At 36.4% G+C, this 22,142-nt stretch overlaps 2 protein-coding genes across 3 annotated transcripts; one reads left to right on the plus strand and one right to left on the minus strand.

Annotated features, from left to right (window-relative positions):
- Nucleotides 1–90: 90 nt before the first annotated feature.
- LOC120013159 (eEF1A lysine and N-terminal methyltransferase) lies at nt 91–11,543 on the minus strand. Of its 2 annotated transcripts, none has more exons than XM_038864878.1 (16): nt 11,175–11,543; nt 10,991–11,092; nt 10,789–10,855; nt 9,940–10,121; nt 9,412–9,672; nt 7,214–7,297; nt 7,064–7,111; nt 6,895–6,959; nt 5,062–5,110; nt 3,996–4,254; nt 2,931–3,052; nt 2,401–2,481; nt 2,229–2,303; nt 1,243–1,436; nt 1,004–1,154; nt 91–737 (listed from the first exon to the last, which is right to left on the minus strand). In XM_038864878.1, exons 1-16 carry the CDS (start codon nt 11,541–11,543, stop codon nt 540–542), a joined length of 2,307 nt encoding a protein of 768 aa, XP_038720806.1. In that variant the 3' UTR covers nt 91–539. The 2 variants fall into 2 exon arrangements, with proteins under 2 accessions (XP_038720806.1, XP_038720807.1); XM_038864879.1 differs by having other exon boundaries at nt 540–737; nt 10,991–11,085; nt 11,175–11,312.
- Nucleotides 11,544–14,889: 3,346 nt separating this feature from the next.
- Nucleotides 14,890–21,601, plus strand: LOC120011885 (probable sucrose-phosphate synthase 3). Its single transcript, XM_038863047.1, has 12 exons — nt 14,890–15,580; nt 16,336–16,568; nt 17,133–17,196; nt 17,280–17,975; nt 18,320–18,454; nt 18,543–18,674; nt 18,757–18,933; nt 19,014–19,067; nt 19,163–19,225; nt 19,514–20,473; nt 20,562–20,689; nt 21,122–21,601. Exons 1-12 carry the CDS (start codon nt 15,302–15,304, stop codon nt 21,399–21,401), a joined length of 3,201 nt encoding a protein of 1,066 aa, XP_038718975.1. The 5' UTR covers nt 14,890–15,301; the 3' UTR covers nt 21,402–21,601.
- Nucleotides 21,602–22,142: the final 541 nt, after the last annotated feature.

Here is a 22,142-nt window from a genome sequence, read left to right on the forward strand (position 1 = left end):
TTAAACAGAGTTATCTTCACTAACAAGTCCGTTAAGTTTGCACCAATGAGAGATGACTCCGTTGACAATAAACTGAATTAGACATATGTATGTTCAAAATTCGATTTCAATGGCTAAACATATTTCACAATATACGCCCTTGTCCTCACTTATATCCTTACATTTGGTTCAAAGTTTTAGAGAATCATATGTTTTCTAACACTGAAACGTGTGGAACATGGCTCAAACCCAGGGTGATCGCAACCCAAACATCTGAGCCCGCCACCGGTAATCGTTCAAGTAGCAGCCACGAGTATCCTCTCCTTTGTTGTATTATTATTAAGGATTATACATATCTAGAAAAATGACTGGTAAGGTCTATATATTAATGCTTTCTAATTTCTTCCTCGACTCCGTCGTCGTCAATTCGGCTGCACATCATCAAAAATATCCATCCTTATGGCATTTCACAGGATCACATGAGGTCCAACTATTTTTTATATTAACCTCAAGAACCATGAATGCCTGCTCTCACTCAACCATGCCTGCTTCACTGCCTTTCACTTTAAACATCTTATTTTCTTCGAGGCGTCCATGATGCTTTTTCTTACTTCTGGGTGTTTGAAATTCAACAGTTTCTCAAGCCGACCAGCAGCCTCGGGGAACCAACCCTCCTTGATAGACAACTCCGAACAAACACCGAAAAGAACTAAGTTGACATCTTCCTCAAGTTGAAGGCAAAAGAGGTGGCTAAAGACCTGAAGGAGGAGAGGATAACATAACATAATGAGAATCAGATTTCACACCGCATTGAATTTCCTTGTAAGCAATAATCTAATGCAGAGTACTAAACTGCTGGGTAGGGAAATTTACATCATCTCACTAATTGCAGATTATAACGATATGTACTAGTTAATCTGTCGGTCTCTGTATTGCACTAAAGTGATCTATCAAGATGTGGCAAATCGAAGAAACAGTAAGTAGGCATTTGATGTATAATGATATGCACTAGTTAGTCACTGACCGCTTTCATTCGAGAAATAACCATGTCTTTAGCTGCTGAAGACCTTGAGACCAAATTAATAACAAAAAGACCTTCCTCAGAAAGGACATCTTTCACAGTCAGAAGAAATGATTCTTCTATAAAATCTGCAGCAGGGCATGTTATTCCAGAACTGTACAAGAACAAAGTTAAATTAGTACTGGAATTGAGGATGAAAGACCTTGGCATGAATTCAAAAGAAATAGAATATGAACAATCACCTTGAATCTGCAGAGTCCACATCTATAACAAGTATGTCAACCTTGGTACTTCCTCCACCACTTGCAAGAAATGGGGCACAGTTTTCATCAGAAGAAAACGATTTTATATCACCAGAATCATTCTCCTTTCTCGGGACAATAGACAACCCTTCATCTGCATGTCTGACAAACTGGATCCCATCTGCAATATGTACCTGAACACTCATAGAAGAATCCAATTGATGAGCACCGTGCAGATACCAAATTAAGGATAGGGATAAGTGGAGGCCTTCTTGGAATTCTAAGCACTAGTTGATTCAAACCAATTCAGTGCTAAAGGTAACTTAACTAATACGTGAGAAACAACATATGGCACTCAATTTATACAAGTTAGGTTCTGAACAGGATCGCTAAACTACTTCACAGGACTATGTTTACATTAACTTAGTACCATGGACAAATAAAAAAATCTATCCAAGTGTGGCATTCTTTTTCACATAAAAGAAAATTTTTCGGAATAAGATAAAAAAATCTGCATCAAGATTCAAGAGGCTGTAATGAATCTTGCAATGCTTTAACATGAACAATAAGAATGAAATATGTATAAAAGAAACACTACCACCAACATATATTCCTATAATCGAGCTTCAGAATTATTCAGTGCTGTTCAAAAGAGACGGCATCACCGACTTCTCAACAACTCCTCACAGGTTAAGGCCCTACAATTCCTCCAAAGTTGCTATGGCAGCATCAATTAATAAAAGAAGAACAAAAAAATATTTACCAACCACACCATTTTCTCGCATATTCCAAAATATGATCAAAGTTACAATGCAACCAAATTTTTTGAGTCATGTCATGGTTGTCTTAACTACATATATCCAGCTCTATACTACTCCAAGGATGTAATGCTATCACCTGATAGAAGTAATATTTTTTCTGTTGAATTAGAAAGGAAAAAAAAAACATAAATGAAAGTAAACAAATAAGAGCAACAGTTTGTTTACCTTCAATGATGCATCTTCAGTAAAACTGAAGTAGTCCTTTGCAAGATCAAGTATTACAGCATCCAACTCCACCACCTGGGTACAGCCATTGAACAAGAATGATAGTTGATTAGTTGTTCTATCCCCATATATCTTTTGAGTTTGGTGTAGAGTGTTTAAGATATTAGATTACCTCAGTGCGCAAAAACGGCATACATCCATGGAGAAACATGGGAAGTAAACCTGCTCCAAGACCAATCACAACTGCTTTAACCTAATTAAACATAATTGTCAGACTCCAGTAGCACACAAGGCAAGTAGGCAACTGTAGTCATTTATTTTAAGATGAAGATGTGAAGCATGTAAAGGAGAAAAATCGTACTCATTCGTGCAAACTAAAAGTACGATAAGGTTGATTTCAGAACTTGAAAATGCACTGCAAACTGAAATGGGTCCATGTCTCACACAAGGCACATGGCCTATTAACATGGAAAGCAAGTCCACTTTCATATATTTTAACAATCGTGCAAAAGCATATTTGTTTGAGCAATTATCCAACGACAATTTTGCTTTACAAATGAAAAAAGTTGGAAAAAAAAATTCTGCACTAAATTTGAAACAAAGTTTACACACTATTCCAACAATTTCTAACCATGAAAAAAAAAGAAATGCAAGTCTTGATAGCATTTAAGTTAAGGTCAAACCAGGAATAGCAATACTTACTGATTTCCCAGCTGATGCCACAGTTTCCAAATAAGAAGAAACCAACATAAACCCAGAAACAATCCCCGTATGATAAGAACTAGCCAAATAATCGTGATAGACCTTCAGCCCATCGCTTAGTTCTGTAATGTTTAGGAACGGATATTAGAAAGAAAAACAACAAGCTTTTGAAGCAAATATAAAGAAACAAGATGGGATGTCAAAAGGTAATGATGTAGAACACAATTGATAGATTAACAGAGAGTGGACTTTAAGAGAAAAATAATCCCATAGGGAAGAAGAAGCAAGCAAATGACCTATGAGAGAAGAATTAAGCTAAGAGTTGAAGAAAGAGGGAGGGAAGAAGAAACGCCACTATCACAACCTGCAATCATTAAAGGCACCAATCTTGGATGCTCAAATCTTGGACTCATTGTAATTTCTCACTAACCACTCTCAAATCCTAAAACCATAGGATCCTTACTTTAATAGAACTAAGATTCTAGTATGGAATATAAAACTAACCAAACCAAGAAACGTTGACTTTAAATACTAAAATAAACACTTAATGATTGGAAATGGCTCAAAAGTATGAAACAATAAACTAATTCCAGCAAAAACTAAAAAAATTCAAATTAAAAAATTCAAATAAAATCATAATTTAAATTTAGTGAAACTAACAATATAGGAAATCTTGGAATTCCTATATAATCAGGTAATCTAATATTGTAATAACGAAATATATAATGAACGATGAATACAAGTACAACTCCAGACATCTAAAAGAGAGTAAGAGACCGACTATGGTCAGCTACCACAACCCAGAAGGATCCCAATAGGATGTTAGCAGAAGTGAGTCGATTAATAAAAAGTTGCAGCATAAAAGATTGACAATGCTAGAAGTTGATCAAAAGTTGCATAATCATCATTTATTATTATCCTATTGAAATTCAAGTCGATTTTGTCCACAGAAGTAGTCGCATGTGAAACCAACTAGCACAAAAGTCACAATAACATGAAAGAATTATTGACCAACATGCTTGACATGCATAAAAATTCCATTAAAATAATGAGATGAAACATTACCCTCATTTCGTTTTCGACTTCCCTTTCTTTTGGCTTTGGCAGACGAACTACTTCTCTTTCTATCTGCTCCACCAGTACTTTTCTGAGAAGATTCACTCTTGACTAACAGGGCTTCAGATTGCACCAAACTTTCACTCCTTTGGAAAATAAGGCGACGGAATATCACATCTTTGGATGGCAAAAGGCCACTCACATCAACATCAACATTTTCATAAACCACATCTTCAATAACTATTGGTCCAGTCAAAGAAGAAGTGACCTACAAAATGCATACAAAGTTTGAAGATCATATAGCAATAAAAGGTGCACAAGATATAGAGCAAAGGAGAAGAAGAGCCAGTTCCAGTTATCCAGTATCATCAAGCCCAAAAAGAATGCCATATTCACAAAAGTCCATATCCAGAATGCATATTTGCAAAAGTGTGTAGACTGGCTGAAAAGAGCAGCTTCCGTGTCAAGTAAACCCCATCATCATTATCACTTTGCCAATTTCGATAATAAGTTCTATGAATGTCAACATCGTGCTAATTGCTAAATTTTCAAGTGGCAGGAATATAACGCATTCAACTAACAACAGTAGGCTTAAGCAGTAAAGAAAACAATCATCGAACATAAAGCCATCAAATCGTAAGTAACTAAAGTTCTTTTTTTCAAAGAACATTAGCAACAAAAGTTTTAGGTGATAAGAGAAAGGGATTGAAGATAAAGACAACCTTCTAAGCACTAATCGAACTTGAACAATGGCACAAAAACCACTACACGTTCCAGCATAATTAAATGGAATTCAGTTTATACACTCATAATCCTAGCAACTAGACACTCATAATCCTATCTAAGCATTACTTCAAAGAATGAAATGTTATAATAAGTGGGCAGAATTCATCCTTAGTTCCTTACAAATGCTCGGAGTATGAATGTCATGCAATTAAGTAGGCTCAGCGAGGAAGAAATTGAGAACATGAGAAAGGGAACTTGCTGACTATCCAATCCAATTTAACCCCTTAAAATGCCCATGTTATCATGAACACAATAATGTAGACAATAAAATAGTAAGAGAATTTTAAACCTGATGCACAGTTTTCCGTTGCTTGATTCCGTCACTGGCCATCATTATTCTGCAGGCATTCCCATTAACCAAAAAATGACTTAAAATCTTGATGAAAAATCAACAAAGACTAAATCAGAGCAAAATGCTATTGCTTTAAACTTTTATTATCATGATATTAATATATGGACAGAGAGGAATACTATTTACACTAATTTTGGTAAATCCTATGCCATCATACTGTATGCAAAGACGTATTATCATGCACATTATGTATATGTACTCCTCAAGGTTTTTTAGCCGCATTACTAGTAAGAAAACTAGTTCCTAGCCTGAGGATTTTTTGTATGGAAAATTAAATGAATGACAGCACATTCAAACATGTGGCCTAGTGGTAAAGTTGCAAGGGTGCAACTTAGAGGTCACAAGTTCAATGCCTGAAAATAGTCTCTCAACATATTATGTGGGGGTAAGATATGTGTACATCTTGTTTGTTCCCGACCCCGCCTTTGCGGGAGCATTGTGCACAGGTGCTGTTTACATCATACAGGCGAACATGTGACTAAGTGGTAGAGTTATAAGGGTCCAACCTACAGGTCACATGTTCAATTCCTTGAAACAACCTCTCCACATATTATGTGGGTGTCTGCGTACATCTCGTGTGTACCCAATCCGAACCCCGCCCACTGCAAGAGCTTTGTGCACAGGTGGTGTTGACCTTTTTTATTGATCAACAACAAGCATAAAAGGTTACATAAGATTCAAGATTGTCCCTCTCATTTCTAATCTCCCTGAACCATCCCATTGAACCAAAAAAGTAAATTGTGAAATTATAAGTACTCCATCTATTAAAACTGTGGATTGCACTATTCAATCTATTTAAACCTCAAAGAAAGTTGATTAACCAAAAAGGAACGAAAAATTAAACTCCGTAAGGAATAAATTAATAATGAAATTTCCATGTAAATGATCATATTTCTAAAAATGAACAACCATATCCAGGTACAGCAAGTGAAGACTATTAAAGACGGATTGGATACTTAAAATGAGTGCACAATGCCGTGAATGCTAACCAAAGGCATGCACAAAATAAAATTTCAGAACTAATATAACTAAAAAAATTGAGAATCTCCATCAAGTTGCACATGCAGTTAGATAGATGAAATGAAACAGAATTCTTCTGTCATATCCAAACTCTAGTCTACTCACCCACTCTATATGGTTAAGCATGCATTTGTATGAAGTATGAGCAGTCTGGTAAGAAGTTTAAATTACAAGTGACGCAGGAAAAAGCAAAGGCTTCTTAGAGGAAACAAAATGGAAAGATAAAGACTTCTTTTGGAATCTACACATCAGACGAACCCGGAGTTCTTGAAAGAACTTTAAAAACATCTAATTTTATTAGTAAACTGAGAGACATCTCTTAAAATGTTGTCAGAGCAAGAATGCACAAAAAATATGAGAGAGGTATTGCAAACTTAAACAGCTAAAAACACATACAGGAAAGGTGACCCAGCTACAACAGGCCATATCTGGTTTCTTTCTCTTTTTGAATGGAAAAAACAGGCCATATCAGCATATCTTACTGCTAGTGTATTCGTGAACAGTATCCCAGCAGTACCAGCATCCAGTTTATGCTAAACATAACTCAATATATCTTGAATAATTTAATGACCTAACTGGCACAACCAGAGGAAAGTTGATTTAGACCGATCGACATACCAACGAATCCACCCGATCACAGGTTCTGGTGTAGCAAAAGCTTGGGGATCAAGTGACTTTGATAGCATAAACAAAGTGAAGATGCCATCATGGAAAAGTATAAAAGAAAAGTATACTCAGTAAGTAACATACGGAATTTGGGCTCCATTTTCTTCTTTTCCAGGCGCCAATGATTTAACCAGAGGAGACAAGTCCTTCTGAAAGTGAAGCCGAATATGAAATGTCAATACCAGTCAATAGTAGTAACTAACTGTTGGCACAATAGATACAAGCATCTCATTAGAGGACAAGATTATATCACCTGAATGTCATCCATGCTAGCATTAGTGTGACTCGTGTCTAATACGACCTTCATTTGCATCATGATATCATGGATAGATGCAGTAAGTAAAAGGAAATTCATCAAAACTGAAATACAAAAGACAAGGGAATTGGCTCCCCAGAAAACTACCATTATTAAACGAGCTGCCTTTGAGCTTTCAACTACCATCCATTGTCCTTCTTCTGAAGAGAAGAGCCATTCATGAGCCCGAGTCTGAAATCTAATACTTGGTTATTGTATTTAAAATAGAAGCGCACTAATTACCCAAATTGATACACTAAGTAGGATTGCTACATAGACATCAAAAGGCATAAACATAAAATGCTGGGCCACTTGTATCTACCTTGTGTTCGCATGCACATGACTAAGAACTAAAAACAAAAAATGGGGCATGGGAGCAGAGAAGACTCCATGGATAATAAGTTAGGCATCTTTCAATCTACCATGTAATAATTACATCCCATATGCGTGCTCAGCCTACCAGCGTAAATATTTAATGTTCAATACACAAAGACACTACTTGTTACCGAAGTCTCAAATTGGGAAAACCACCAAAAAATATCACCATATCACACTTCTACACATTCCTAAAGGCTAAAACTCATAACAAGATCACTTTTTTAGTTTTATGTGAGAGACAATAGAAGAGAGGGAAGCGCAATTGTTTCTTCCTTCGAAAGGTAATAATTTTATTGAAGCGCCAAGATGGAGCAAGCATGGAACTGCAAGGAGGCTAAAAGGAGAGCCTTAAAGAAGTCGCTACAAGATACTCGAAGCCAAAAACTCATCAAACTAAAACACCTATCAGCAAAAAAGTCAAGAGAAGTGTTACTTCCTGACCAGTTTATATACTTTTACTAGCTCTTCAAAAACATCTTTCTTAACTGAACAAAAACAACATTGATGGAACTTCAAGCCATAATAAAATACTCAGGGTTATTATGTAATAACTGTTACAGAAAACTGTTATGATATGAGTTTTGATGATGAAGTGTGCATTCTATATGTTGATCAAAATATGTGTTCTATGTTTGCTATGCATTCTTAATTATATTCTGAACTTGTTTCTATCCTTTAATGCTTTAATTTGCAAGGCTAACAAAGATCAAGACATGAAGCTTTTAATCAAGCTTACAAGTCACTAAGTTTCAGGTTCCAGATTTCACTATGAATTGTCTTGTTGTTTTGGCCTTTGCTACTCTTACACAAGTTAGCATATCACAAGTTGTCATCCTATAAAGTCAAAGCTTGCTGAAATTCAATGAATGAGTGCAGAAAATAAAGATTAGCAGCTGATTTGAAATGACAGCTAGCAAAGCATGCTGAAAATTAAATTATGAAGACTTTCCGTGCGCCTACAGACATCACATGATCAAAGAGTTAAAGATAGCTGCAATTGTTGAAAAGAAAAGCAATGAAGTAGGTGAAAGAGATAAGAAGTCAAAGGTGGCTGTAAAAGAAATAAAAGAGATGACATAAGTTGTTTGAATTATTGAAGAGATAAGAAGAAGAAATAAATGGAGAAGACAAGAAGTAAAAGACAGCTGCAAAAGAAATAAAGGGGAGCTGAAATCTTTCATATCACAAAGCTTTAAAGGTCAAAAAGGTATAGCTCAATGCAACGGACATATTTAGGAATTCTAGTGCATATAAATGCTCATACATACTTCATAGAAATACATAGAACTTGATTCCAATTCTCTGAGAGTTTTACAAGCATTCAAGCCTCCATTCTTACTCAGAAAATACTCAAGTTTCATTGTACACTCCTTGATCATTATAGGATCACTTTGTACACACAATTAAGAGTCTAAGTGCTGGTGGTTAGCTTACAAAATCACAAGAAAGTGAGGCTGGCACTTGGTAAGCCAAAACAGCCATTGTAAAGTGAAGTTGGCACTTTAAACAACAGCTGGTGTAAAGAGAGAGGCTTGGCTCTTCAACAAGCAAATCATAGTGGATTCAAACTCTCAAGGAGGAGCCTTGAGGAGTGGATGTAGGACTATACGTAGCCGAACCACTATAAATCTGTTTGCACTCTCTTACCCTACTCTTTACTTGTTTATTTGTGTGTGTGCTTGTTGTATTTAGTTCTAGTACTTGATTCCTACTTGAACTAACCTAGACCTCAAGCTTATATTCACTAATATCAAGTTTCTATAAGATTTAAAGTAATCTGAAATCAGTAGGTTTAAACTCAAATTTGACATATTTTTAAGGGTAAAACAATTCACCCCCCCCTCTTGTGTTACCTAGATTCTTTCAAAAACATCATCCCCTGCTCCACCTACCCCATCAAGCAGAATTTTATACAAAGACAATCATACCTTAGGCACAATGAAAACGCCAAAGTTATATGAGAAAGGGCCCATCTGCTGCTTTGCATCAAGAAGTAAGGCTTTGTAACAGAACCGGGATCCCCCTTGTACACCCAAAGTAAGTTGACACCGACGACCTGGGTTAAGTGTCGTCAGATCCCCTTCAGCACCTAGTTGCAGGTCTTCAAGAGAATATAATACATCAGAACCACCGGCATATTCCTTACGTATTTGATTCTCTTTGTCAATGGCTTCATAAAGACAAATAGCCTAGAAATACATATAGAAGCTGCCATCAAGCTTTCAGAATATTATTCAAATTTCTGCAATACAGAGCTGGCACAAAAGACAAATTGTAACAAGGTTTTCACGAATCACGACCATTAATAACTAATTGGTTCAAAGGGCTTAAAATGGAATAAACATGCATAGTAGGTTACCTGAGACACTCTATTTTGTAATAAGTTTTGTACAGCGGATCAATACTGTAATGAGATACTTATCATTCAACGATGAAGTATAAGTCAATAAGTTTACCTGATCTCCACTGCAATTAATAGAAGATTGATTGAATGACAACGTTATCTGGTGCAACACAGTCGAATTCTCTTTCTCAGCAACAACCATAAAAGTTTGAAGGCCTGGCCTATTAGATGGTTTTTGAGGTATCGCATGAATGGCCACTTTCCACCCGAATCGGAATTTGGGGAAAAACAAATCTGAAAGGAGAAAATAAAGTAGAATCCATCTTAGCAAAAGGAAAATAAAGTTAATTCAAGAGGAAAACAACCTGTTCAGCCGAAATATAAAGGGTCAGATACATGGATCTAGGGTAAGAACCCACCTACAGTCAACGATGAGGATTCTCTACTACCAATCAATTTCATCTCCTATTTAAAGCAAAACATCCACTCATCATTATACATCACTATGCTTCCTCATTACTTCCACACTGGCCTTTATGGCCCTCTGTATTTCATTCTTAAAAGTCTATTACTTAAAACCTTTATATTTCAGCCATAAGGCATAAGACCCCCTCAACATACGTTAGATTCAAATAACCTGAGACTTCTCCCATTTTATCTACATTCTTCTCCATATCTTCCTTACTGCTACCACGGTTCGCTAAGTTCACCTTTTAAACATTTTCCATTGTAATTTTTTAAACATGTTGTTTGTTGCTAGCACAACATAAGAAAGTAGATAGAGGAGGCCAGTATCAAATTAAAAACTAAATACAATTCAGTGATGCACCCAGTCGTCCCCCTCACACAAGCCACTAAAGGAGTAGTTATTGAATAGAGCAAGCACATAGTTGATTCCGTTGTCTAATAAAGAAGTGACACAAGCAACACGTAGTCCAAATAAAGCAGGTATAAAACATACCTAGAACATGAGATTCTGCTAATGTGAGACATACAAACTTCCCCCCAGATTTTAGAACTCTCTTGACCTGGTAATAAATTCCAATTTATAAGAATCCAACTAACAAAGACAACTCTACTATTATCGAAAACTAGAAGATGTGATCACATAAAACTACGAAAATTATCAAGAAAAATAGATATTAAACTAAACTCCAGGTCACCTCTGATAAATACCGATTCCCCAGCTCGGAGCCGTGCTCAGGCTCCATCAAAGCATCCAACCCACCTTTATCAAGAACAGCACCAAAGGTGTCATCTGTAAACTGCCAAAGTAGACACACTCAGAGAAGAAACAATCAACTGCAATTCATATACAGACTAAAATATTGCAGACAAAGTACGCACCTGCATCGAAGTCATGTCCATGATTCGCCAGCGCATGTCAGGCCGTTCCCTTACATTGCGGCGGAGCATGTCGGAAATAACGACCTTAGAGAAGTCAATGTTGGTAATGTCACGAAATCCGGCATCATAAAGATGCTCAGAGAGGCGGGAGTTGCCGCAGCCGGGAACAAGAATCTGAAGAGAAGAGGAAGAGTTGGTGAGGAGAGAGAGGAGAGTGTGGCGGAGCTGAGGCCACTCGGCATACCACTCGAAGGAGTCGTCGGCGCGGCGGATGGTGAAGAATTTGTCCCAATTTTCCTTGCTAGTGAAGTCTGTAAGGGTACTCAGAAGATCATCCTCTGATACCAATTGCTTGTCTCTCTTCCCCATTGTTTACCTCAATACCTGTACGAGTTTCTACTCGCTAGGGTTTTCGTTAGGTGGATTTTCAGGAGAAAACCAAATAAGCTGCCTGTTTGTTTGTTTGTGAGTGCTCTAAGTCGGCGTATCAACCGAGTCAAACCCGGACTGGTTTGGTCATGTATATATTTCAAGTTGGACCCTATTTTTTTTTTAGCACAATAACGACTATTACTTCTTAATGGATTTTTATGTTGAACCCAATTGATGATGTCCAAAAGGTGCTCAGTTCTGTTGACGTATCAGGATGATCAGTCTAGCTGTCAAAGCGAGATTATTTGGTTTTCTTCGATGACTTGCATAGAAGAAGAGTGACCTAGAGAGTCGCCAAATTGATTCTTGAGAGACCATTCAATGTCTAAGTTAGTACAAGTGTTATGAAGAAATTAAGACTATGGAGGCGGACTTCTTCTATTGATAGGGAAGCTAACTTCTCTCAAAGGAGAGGGTTTCCTTTTGTCAAAGATTATTTGCCTCCGTTTGATAGAGTATTTGAAAAATAACATATATGCAGTTTTACAATTGTGATGTCTAAAATAATGTGACTCGTTAATTTAATTATTGTGAATAGTATTTATAAAGATTATTTACCTCCATTTGATAGAGTATTTGAAAAGTAACATATATGTCGTTTTAAAATTGTGATGTCTAAAATAATGTGACTCGTTAATTTAATTATTGTGAGTAGTATTTATGTTGTTCAAACTATTATGACAAATTATTTATGTGAGTATTATGCGTTTTAGTTAAGGGACATGTTAATATACTACAAAATATTTACATATATAAAGAAATATAAATATTTACATATTTAAAAGTTAAATAAACAACCTACGTACCTACTAAGTAGCGTTTTAAAATATTCCTTCAAACACTATTTTAAAAATATTTGTTTGGTTGAAAAAAAACATGAATGCTATTTAGAATGCTCTACCAAACAAAACCTTTGTCGGCCCATTTACAACTGGGCTTTACCATGTGCGCGACAATGAGCTATTACTGTGCGTTGGGCTTCGGAAAGTACACGGATTGAAGGAATTGAATCACAAAGGTGAAAGGACAAAGGAAGAAGATTAAAAACATTGGCCATAAGTTTAGGAGTGGTCCAACAATTGAACAATCTCCCACAACGCATGAAGAAATGGTGAGAGCTCTTGGATCCTTAAAACTTAATTAAGATGGGTGTTGGAGACCTGGTTTCTAAATTTTCTCTTTTGAGTAGAAAGATATTTCAAAAACTTGGCATATGTGACGATTTGCTTAACAAAAGTGTTACGAAGATCCCAACAACTGCGATTCCAGTTATCCCAACTGAGACCAATTTCTGGAATCAATCTTTTATCTTTTGTCGTTTATTTAATAACATCTACACATTACAAAATGCATGTGGGAATATAAAACTTTTTTATGTTGATGGAAGATTTTTCATGCAAACATAACTCATTGCGTGGACTTACAAATTAAAAGATCCTCCAACTTTATATAATGTCATCCACTACTATATAAATTGAGATGGAACCCAAGTCGAAACTAGAAATGCTTTATTTCCTCAATTAGGAAGGCTTGCGTGGCATGCATGTATTTTGTAGGCCAAGCAAAGCTCTCCTATAAAGTGACACACATATTGGATCATCTAATTTTAACACTAGACAAATTATGAAGTTTCACAAAAATATATTGTTTTTCTTTTTTCCATTTTTGACTAAATTTTGTTTCAAATACAACATGACCTTGCCTCCACTTGCATTGTCATATTTATTGTCTATATTATATATAATTATATATGTTCTTTCTTAGAGCCACTTCAATTTTTCTAGAATTTACCCTTCAAGATTGAAAATCTTAATTTTAATTGACATTGCTAAAATATTCATAAGTAAATAGCCATGCATGTGGAGGGAGAAAAGCCTAGAGCTTGGAAATTTAATTTGAATATAAAATTCATGAATTGTAAAAGTTTATAATTACTTTTACCAATTTATAGACAATTCAATGCCAAAAAAAAAAGACTCAAGAGTAAATTTGTTGTTTATATATATTTGTGTATATATAGTGTACTTCCATTGTTTTGTTTGGATGCTGAGGGAACCATATGCATTCATGAAACAAACAAAACAATATATACATATACATGTACGTATATGTATATGTATATGTAATATAACAGCAAACAAATTAATTATAAGTTTGGAAAGGTACTTGTGTGAAAATGCTAGCTTCATCCATTTGAGCCAAAAGCTAGATGTCAAGGGATAGAGTTTGGTTGATGGTGGCTACAATATAGAGGGATGAGGTTCTGTTGCCACATACTTTTGCATCATAAGAGATGGATTATATCTAGCAAACCACATGCATGCTATTTGATAAATATCGATTTGGCCTGGTGGTAACCACTTCTTAAGATATCGAATAGTTTGAAGGTTCGAATCCTCCCACGCATTAAAATTAATGCATAGTAAAATCAATATGTTCATACAAGAAAGGTTGTCATTACTAAGTTAGAGACCCAATTCATTTTTGTGTGCTTCTAACAAATGCCCTAATGGCATTGTTTAATGAATTATGTGGTGTTGCCATGTACATATTTTCACATTTTTTATGTACTTTTTTGACAGAATTTATGCAATACCAGTATAATATGGTTTATAATTTTTCTTAAAGAATATCCATATGACATTGGTAATGCATTATCCACAAATTTTTTTATAACCGATATTAACACCTTATAAACTTAACCTTTGAACATTCAAATAGGCCTAAACTCAAGTCGTCGGACCCATACTTTCAAAAGTTACATAGTAATATGTTATTTGGCTTGCTCTTATATAATTTAACTTAGGTCCTTCATTTGGGAGTTAACAACTCAATCCACCATTAAGTAATTATTAATTATTTTTATTCTCTTCTCTTGTTAGTTTAATAATTTAATAAATCTAGTTTTTTTTTTTTAAAAAATATCACAGAGAAATATACTTGCAGTTGAAATCGAATTTTGAATACACATATGCCAAATACAATTAATTACCAATCGAATCACATCTCGTTGGTAATTCAGTTTGTTTGTTAACATGTAATCCACCAAATGCGTACATTTATTTATTACTTCCATTAACTCGGTCAAAATAGTAAATGAACGGGCGAGGATTTTGAGGGCCAAAGCTGCAAATTCGCATTGATAAGTGGACAAATCTTGGAAATTTTGAAAAATATACGAATCCTGTGAATTTAAGAACTATGTACACGTGTCAGTGACCCACCATATATTGCCATCTGGTTCTCTCCCTCCATATATCTCCTCCTCTCCATGCTTGCTCTCGCTCTCAAATACGCCTCTCCCAAAATTCCCAGTCCGACCTGAATTCTCTCTCACAATACCAAAAATACCCAAATAAGGGAGATTCTCATTTTATTTTCCCGGAAAATACACAGAAAAGGCACAAAACCCAAGAAATCAACTCCATCTACTCTGCAATTTGCATGAATGACATGTGAGACAGTGAGTGCGAGTGTCGTTATTACACACACGGATCACAACGTTCTTCAACTTTTTCTTTCATTTTCTAGGTGATAGAAAGGAGTGGGTATTTGTTTTCCTTCGTTCCAAACACTTCTCAAATCCCAATAAATATATACATTCCTTCGAATGTGTTGTTGATTGGGTGATAAATTTTATGGTTATTGTGAAAATTTTATAACATTTGTAGCGGAGAAATTAAGTGTGGAGGGAAATGGCTGGGAACGAGTGGATTAATGGCTACTTGGAGGCGATTTTGGATAGTGGGGCAGCGGCCATTGATGAACAAAAACCGACGCCTGTGAATCTCAGCGAAAGAGGGCATTTCAATCCGACCAACTATTTTGTGGAAGAGGTGGTAACCGCAGTCGATGAGACTGACCTTCACAGGACATGGATCAAGGTGGTCGCTACCCGCAACACTCGCGAACGCAGCACCAGGCTTGAGAACATGTGCTGGCGCATTTGGCACCTCACCCGCAAGAAGAAGCAGGTGTTCTCTCTCTATATATACATACACATACATGAATATATATGTATATATGTGGCGTTTGTTTAATTGGGTTAGTCTTAAATCAATGTATGAATAATTGTATTTTTTGTTGACAGTCACTCTCATTACTGCCAATTCTATAGATTTGTGGGCATTGAACGTAATGCATTATGCATATGCATGTCTTCTTTACATCTATTGATTCTGCATACAGGGGTGAAATTCAATGGTTTTCTTGATTTTCAGATGCGTTTGAGACTTTAAAATGAGAATTAATTTCCATCGCTTAAGACTTGGGTTTCTGATTATTGTCTTAGCGCCAGTAAAATGAGTTGTTTTGCTTCAGAAATGGTATTTGGCTTAAGTTCTTGTAAACCGCATATAAAATTGTCCTGTTTCCGTAATAGCATTTGAGTGTTTAATAACCCTGTTTCGGAAAATTGACAGTTCTATCTCTTTTCAAGTAAGGTTAGGTTGCCTGTAGTTGGTTCATTTCTTATATGTTTGTCTTTGTTGTTGTTAATATTTCTTCTCTTAGGGAGAGTGAAAAGGGCACGTGTGTGCGTTAGTCTTTTAGGATTGCAATCTAATTCGTTACAATTTTCTTGTGTTAGTTTCTTTATTTGTAAATTGACCTTTTAAAGGAGTGATTCTTTAACTTATAAGGTTGTTTGTTTGTAATTTTAGATACATAAAAATTCATACAACTCTCTAATCTTTTGTGGGATTAAATGTAATTCTGATGATGTAAATAGTTGGAATGGGAGGAATTGCAAAGATCAACGAACCGAAGATGGGAACAGGAACAAGGACGTAGAGATGCGACTGAAGACATGTCCGAAGACTTATCAGAAGGAGAGAAGGGAGACATCTTAGGGGAGATGATGACCAGTGAGACGCCAAGGAAAAAGTTCCAGAGTAACTTATCGAACCCTGAAGTATGGTCTGATGATAAGAAGGAAAAGAAACTTTATATTGTACTTATCAGGTATACTTCTTTGTAGTGTATGTTAATCATGTAATCACCTTATGCATATGTGGATCTAAGCCAACAAAAATTTCTTAATCAGATTAGTTTTTGTTGTTTATTGGTTTAAACTTTGTGGCAACTAAATCTCTTCGACTACGTCAGAAAATCATTAACATCAGTTTCAAATATGTTTCATACAACATTCTCACATTCTATAAGTATTCCTATAGTTTGTTTCGATACATTAATCACTGCTATTTAGATTAGCGATAAAATTATTTTCTGTCTTCTTTTGACATTTCTCATAATTGAATATTGCCAAGCTTGTAATATCAAGGCAATACTCATTGACATACTGTTCTATTGGAAGCTTCATTGTTGTGCTTTCTCCTTATGTGATGTTACTAAATTTATCTACTTCATCAAGAAGACAAAAGCTCAAAGTTTATCATTGACTATATATTTATAGAGGTGATTTTTGTTACAGCTTATGCACTATATATTTTAAGCTTAACATTTCAGTTTTGGAGGACAATATAATTATGAACATCATAGATAATTGCAATTCTTCCTCATTCTCAGTTTACACGGTTTGGTTCGAGGAGAAAACATGGAGCTTGGTCGAGATTCCGACACTGGAGGACAGGTAAATAATCCATCAAATGCAAAGATGAACAACATCATCTATGTTCTTAGTTGTCTAGTTTATATGTCCTTTACACTTTTCAGATCAAGTACGTGGTAGAGCTTGCTAGGGCACTGGCACATATGGCTGGGGTGTACAGGGTAGACCTCTTTACTCGCCAAATTTCATCGCCTGAAGTTGATTGGAGCTATGGTGAACCAACAGAAATGCTAACTGCAGGCCCTGAAGATGATGACGATGGTGTGGGGGAGAGCAGTGGTGCATATATAATAAGGATTCCCTTTGGTCCACGTGATAAGTATCTCCGAAAAGAATTAATCTGGCCTCATATTCAAGAATTTGTAGATGGAGCTCTGGCTCATATTCTTAATATGTCAAAAGTTCTGGGCGATCAAATTGGTAGTGGGCAGCCAGTATGGCCATACGTTATTCACGGCCATTATGCAGATGCAGGAGATAGTGCTGCTCTCCTATCAGGTGCTTTAAATGTCCCAATGGTTTTAACTGGACACTCACTTGGGAGGAACAAACTTGAACAACTTCTTAAGCAGGGACGACAATCGAAAGAGGATATCAATACAACATATAAGATAATGAGGAGGATAGAAGCTGAAGAGTTATCACTTGATGCAGCAGAACTTGTAATCACAAGCACTAAGCAGGAGATTGAAGAACAATGGGGACTTTATGATGGTTTTGATGTCAAGCTTGAGAAAGTCCTTCGTGCTCGTGCTAGACGTGGGGTCAATTGCCATGGTCGTTACATGCCAAGGATGGTGGTAAGAATCACTTTTTCTCATTCATCTGTGCTATTTTTTATCAGTATAAGAGCCAAGGTAATGGTGGAAAGAAATATGATATTCTATGAAAACCTAAGTCAGAACATGTTCTTGCACCTTGGTAAATGTCCTGCAATGCCGTCTCTAGTTGCATTAGTTTCTTTTGCACAAACTTCATAATGTAAAAGGCAACCTAGAATATCATATCAAGTGAAAAACAAATGGTTTTATACGGTTATACCTCAATCATTCGTTTTATCGAAAAGAAAAAGAAAGAACAAGGTAAATTATATAAGCTTAGATTTTGCACCTTTAAAAGAATTCTCAAGTATATTGTTTTCCAGGTCATCCCTCCAGGCATGGACTTCAGCAGTGTTGTGGTTCAAGAAGAATCCCCTGATGTTGATGGGGAACTTGCAGCTCTTGTTGGTGGTACCGAGGGGTCTTCTCCAAAAGCATTTCCTGCTATATGGTCTGAAGTGAGTATTCCCTTTAGGACGTACCATTACTGTAGATGTCAATACTAAGAAAAACTATAGTCTCCTCAAATATTATTCTTTTTTACAGGTGATGCGGTTCCTTACCAATCCTCACAAGCCAATGATCTTGGCCTTGTCAAGGCCTGATCCAAAGAAGAACATCACAACACTTTTGAAAGCCTTTGGAGAGTGTCGTCCTTTGAGAGATCTTGCCAATCTTGTAAGTAGTTTTCTTAATTCAGCCACTGTACCAATTGAATGGTATTAATAACATTCTCTTGAGAACTAATCCACCGTCACAGACATTGATTATGGGAAACAGAGATGATATAGACGAGATGTCTGGAGGAAATGCTAGTGTTCTAATAGCAGTTTTGAAAATGATTGATAAATACGATCTATATGGATCAGTGGCCCACCCAAAGCATCACAAACAATCTGATGTTCCAGATATATACCGACTTGCTGCAAAAACAAAGGTTTGATGAAGTTCTTAACTCCTACACTATATTTATATGGATCTATACAGGTAATAAGTTAAAAATTTGGAATGTGGCAGGGAGTTTTCATAAATCCAGCTTTGGTTGAACCTTTCGGGCTTACACTGATTGAGGTTGGTTTCAATCAATTAGAAACATTTATCGCGTCTTCTTATTCTTATTTGAACCTTGTGAAATCATCTTTTGATCTATATTTTGGATACCATAGGCAGCAGCGCATGGGCTTCCGATGGTGGCTACCAAGAATGGTGGACCAGTTGACATCCATCGGGTAAATCTCAATCATTTGAATAGTATGAGCTCCTTGAAACTTTTTTTCGATCATTCTTAGCACTCTGTCTATTGCATCTGGTAACATGGAAGCTGGAGGAGTGTGACATGAAATTTAGAAATTGAAATAAATCATATGTTGTTCGAAATGTCATGAGATTCTAAGTTGTCTTCCCCTGCCCTCAGTTGCTCTCTTTTCTCTGTAGTCTAAAAGATGCATAGATGAGATTAAGGGATTTCTTCCTCCATGAACTGAGCCTTCCATGATTTCTTATTTTTTGGCTTTTAGGCATTGAACAATGGTTTGCTTGTGGACCCTCACGACCAGGAAGCAATTGCTGATGCCCTGCTTAAATTGGTATCAGAGAAGAACTTGTGGCATGATTGTAGAAAAAATGGTTGGAAGAACATACACCTTTTCTCATGGCCTGAACACTGTCTCACATATTTGACCACGATAGCAGCTTGTCGGATGAGGCACCCACAATGGCAAACCAACACTCCAGGGGATGAGGTTGCAGCAGAAGAGTCGTCACTCAATGATTCTCTCAAAGACGTACAGGATATGTCCCTCAGACTCTCCGTTGATGGGGAAAAATCTTCATTGAATGGATTCCTCGACTCTACAGCTGCAGCTGCTGGTGACCCTGAGCTGCAAGACCAAGTGAAGCGTGTTTTAAGCAAGATAAAGAGCCCGGAATCGGACCGAGAAGATGTTGAAGGTACGAAAAAACCACCTGAAAATGCCCCAAGCAAGTATCCTATGTTGAGGCGGCGACGTAGATTGATTGTCATAGCACTTGATTGGTACAACAATGATGGGGCTCCTGAAAGCAAGATGATTCGAATAATGCATGATATTTTTAAGGCTGTTCGTTTAGACTCGCAAACTGCAAGGAACTCAGGGTTTGCTTTATCAACAGCAATGCCGATATCAGAAACCATAAATTTCTTAGCATCGGCAAAGATTCAATTAAATGAATTCGATGCACTTGTTTGTAGTAGTGGGAGTGAGGTCTATTACCCGGGTACTTACACTGAAGAAGATGGCAAGCCTTTTCCAGATCCAGATTACGCTTCACATATTGATTACCGTTGGGGTTATGAAGGTCTTAAGAAAACCATTTGGAAGCTAATGAATACAACTGAAGGTGGAAAAGATTCCAGTCAATCTTCCAGCCCTGTTGAGGAAGATGTGAAATCGAGCAATTCTCATTGCGTTGCATACTTGATAAAAGATCCCAGTAAGGTAAAATTAAGAAAATGTTGAATGCGAGAATTTTCCAATGCGCAATGGTCTGTTTTATTGGAAGTGCTCATGGTGTCTTACTTTGCAGATAATGAAAGTGGACGATTTAAGGCAAAAGCTTAGGATGCGCGGTCTCCGTTGTCATCCAATGTATTGCAGGAGTTCTACAAAAATGCAAATCGTTCCTCTTCTTGCATCCCGAGCACAGGCACTCAGGTAAATATATAATCACATAGACTTTTGGAGCACATCTACTTTCCATCATGATTGCCATTGTGATATTCATATTTGCATAGCATGTTCTAGAGTGTTTGAATTGTTTCATTCACTCATTGGAATTTGGCTAATCGTACAGATGTCTAAGCCTTATGAAGTCCATATACGATTGCATGGTTACGGAATGGAACAACTTAAGAACATGAAATTATATATTAAACACATTCTCGGACTTCATTAAAAAGTTTCCAAATGATCCTTCAACAGCATATGAATTCTCTATCAATGAAATCATTGTATGAAAAAAATGATATTGGGCTAATCGTACAGCAGGAAGGATTTAGTACTAAAACACTTGGGATGTGGCATGGATTTAATTCCTCTTTGAAATTGATTCTAACTTCTTCCCATATCGTTTTGATCATTCATTAGGTATCTTTTTGTCCGTTGGAGATTGAATGTTGCGAACATGTATGTTTTTCTTGGTGAGAACGGAGACACCGATTACGAGGAAATGATATCTGGGACTCACAAGACCTTAATCATGAAAGGAGTGGTGGCAAAAGGCTCTGATGAATTCATGAGAACAGACCTAAGAGATGCTATTGTTCCCACAGAAAGCCCTTTAATGTGTAGGATAAATGGGGATGCAACTGCTGAAGAGATTTTTGATGCTCTGAAGCAACTCACAAAAGCTTCTACAGGAATGTGATCTTGATGTGAGAGATCGTTGGTACACATATATATTGAAAGATCATTGTAGAATCTCTTCGCTTGAGGTGGGGAGCTATTATTGATCTTCTATACATGCTGAATTTGATTGTTATAACATGCTATATTGTTCTTGGAGTAGTACAAAAATTGGTTGACAAATTGTCAGAAATCCAAATCACTATAAAGTCAATTATATTATCCGCTTTTGATTTATCGATTCCCATAGATACATTAGATCCGTACGACTTTGTTTTTTCCTGGCCTGTGTCAGGGAACTTGAGCAAATATAGATTCCAAATATTAATAAGTGTGATTAAATATGTCATCTTTGTTATAAATGTGGGAATGTTAGGTGATAAGATAATGTAGAGAAATTAGGTTCATATATATTAGTCTATCTGTTCATATATCTTCTTCACTTCTCTCTACCACCTGGCTTGCAATATCCTCTAGGCTACATATATGATACCAAATCTCTATGATTAGACAGATGGTGGAAAAGACTGAACAAAGTAAAGCATGCGTGGGAAAGCTCTTTCGATCAAGTGGGTTGTGACACATTATACACTCATCAAAGGCTGTTTCTTTCGGCTTTAGCGTATATATATATATATTAGCTATAGAACCACCTCACGTGCATTATCCTCCATTTGTCCATAATTTTTCTCCATTCGATGAATTTGCATATGCATTTCGTTTTCGATGCAGTACAACTGCCATCTGCCCATCTGGAGAAATT

This window comes from Tripterygium wilfordii, chromosome 13 (genome assembly GCF_013401445.1).
Source record: "Tripterygium wilfordii isolate XIE 37 chromosome 13, ASM1340144v1, whole genome shotgun sequence".
Taxonomy (NCBI): Eukaryota; Viridiplantae; Streptophyta; class Magnoliopsida; order Celastrales; family Celastraceae; genus Tripterygium; species Tripterygium wilfordii.